Raw genomic sequence first — 1,254 nt, forward strand, 5'->3', positions numbered from 1 at the left:
AGATGCTATGGGGTGCAGTGGGGCACTGTGAGATGCTATGGGGTGCATTGGGGCACTGAGATCCTATGGGGCACAGTGGGGCACTGTGAGATCCTATGGGGCACAGTGGGGCACTGTGAGATGCTATGGGGTGCAGTGGGGCGCTGTGAGATGCTGTGAGATGGAAACAGATGGAGATGGGGTGCTGGATGGAAACAACTCCCAGTGGGGCGCAGCTCGGCCTGCAGAGCACTGCGCTGTCAGAGTGCAGCTGCTGCGGCGCTGGGCTGCTGCTCCCCACTGCGAGTTGTTTCCACCCGGCGCCCAGCACAAATCAGGTTTTGTCCGCCGGGGTTTCGGGGCAGCAGCGGTTCTGGCACCCAGGACCTGCTGAGCTCCGTGTCTGCACAGCTGCAGTTTGTGGCGAAATCCGGGGACAGCGGCGGCGGCACCTACAGCGTCAGTATCCTTTGGGGGGGGCGGTGGTCCCTGCAGGGTCAGCATCCTTTGGGGGGGGGCGGTGGTCCCTACAGGGTCAGCATCCTTTGGGGGGGGCGGTGGTCCCTATGGGGTCAGCATCCTTTGGGGGGATCCGGCCCCGTGTCGCTGCACTCCTTTGACTCTGCTCTGCTCAGACCTGCACCGCGCGCTGCGCTCACTGGCCACGGCGACGCTGGAGTCCATCGTGGAGGAGAGGTGTGAGCTGGAGCCCCGCGCGGCCGCGTCTCGTCCTGCTCCGCTCTGCTCTCTTCCTCCTCCATCTCCGTCCTCCCCTCCTCTGCCTCTCCTTTCCCTCTCCTCTACTTCTCCTCCTCCCTCCCTTTCTCCCCTCCTTCCCCTCTCCTTCCCCTCCCTCTCCTCCCATCTCCCTCTTCTCCTCCCCCCTTCTCCCTCTCCCCCCTCCACCCAATCCCCTTCCTCCTGTCCCCTTCTCTTCCCTCCCCTCCTCTCCCTCTCTCCCTTCTATCCTCTCCCCTTCCTCTTCTCCCCTCCCTCTCTCCCTTCTGTCTGCTCCCCTCCTTTCCTCTCCCTCCTCCTCTTCCTTCTCTCTCCCCCTCCCTCTCCCTCTCTTCACCCCTTCCCTTCTTCTTCCCCCACCCCGTCCCTCCTTCCTCTCTCCTCCTCTCCCTTTCCTCTTCTCTCCTCCCTCCTCTCCCCTCTCTGTCTCCTCTCCATCCCTCCTTTCCTCTCCCCTCTCCTCCCCCTCCCCTCCTTCCTCTCTCCTCCTCCCCCTCCTTCTCCTCTTCCTCTTTTCCCCTCTCCGTCTCCCCCCCC

General features: G+C 63.7%; 1 protein-coding gene across 1 annotated transcript in view; it reads left to right on the plus strand.

Annotated features, from left to right (window-relative positions):
- Window positions 1-1,254, plus strand: part of LOC122191867 (DNA-directed RNA polymerase III subunit RPC3-like) — a gene marked incomplete at its 5' end in the record, with an annotated part of 4,543 nt that overhangs the window by 1,861 nt on the left and 1,428 nt on the right. Inside the window, 2 exons of the mRNA XM_042892266.1 lie at window positions 391-442; window positions 615-675. Of these exons, the coding sequence (XP_042748200.1) occupies window positions 391-442; window positions 615-675 (113 nt within the window). The remainder of the gene's footprint in view (window positions 1-390; window positions 443-614; window positions 676-1,254) is intronic.

Source organism: Lagopus leucura, unplaced genomic scaffold (assembly GCF_019238085.1).
Source record: "Lagopus leucura isolate 7727_CA_CO unplaced genomic scaffold, USGS_WTPT01 33501-0_obj-0_obj, whole genome shotgun sequence".
In the NCBI taxonomy this organism is placed as follows: Eukaryota; Metazoa; Chordata; class Aves; order Galliformes; family Phasianidae; genus Lagopus; species Lagopus leucura.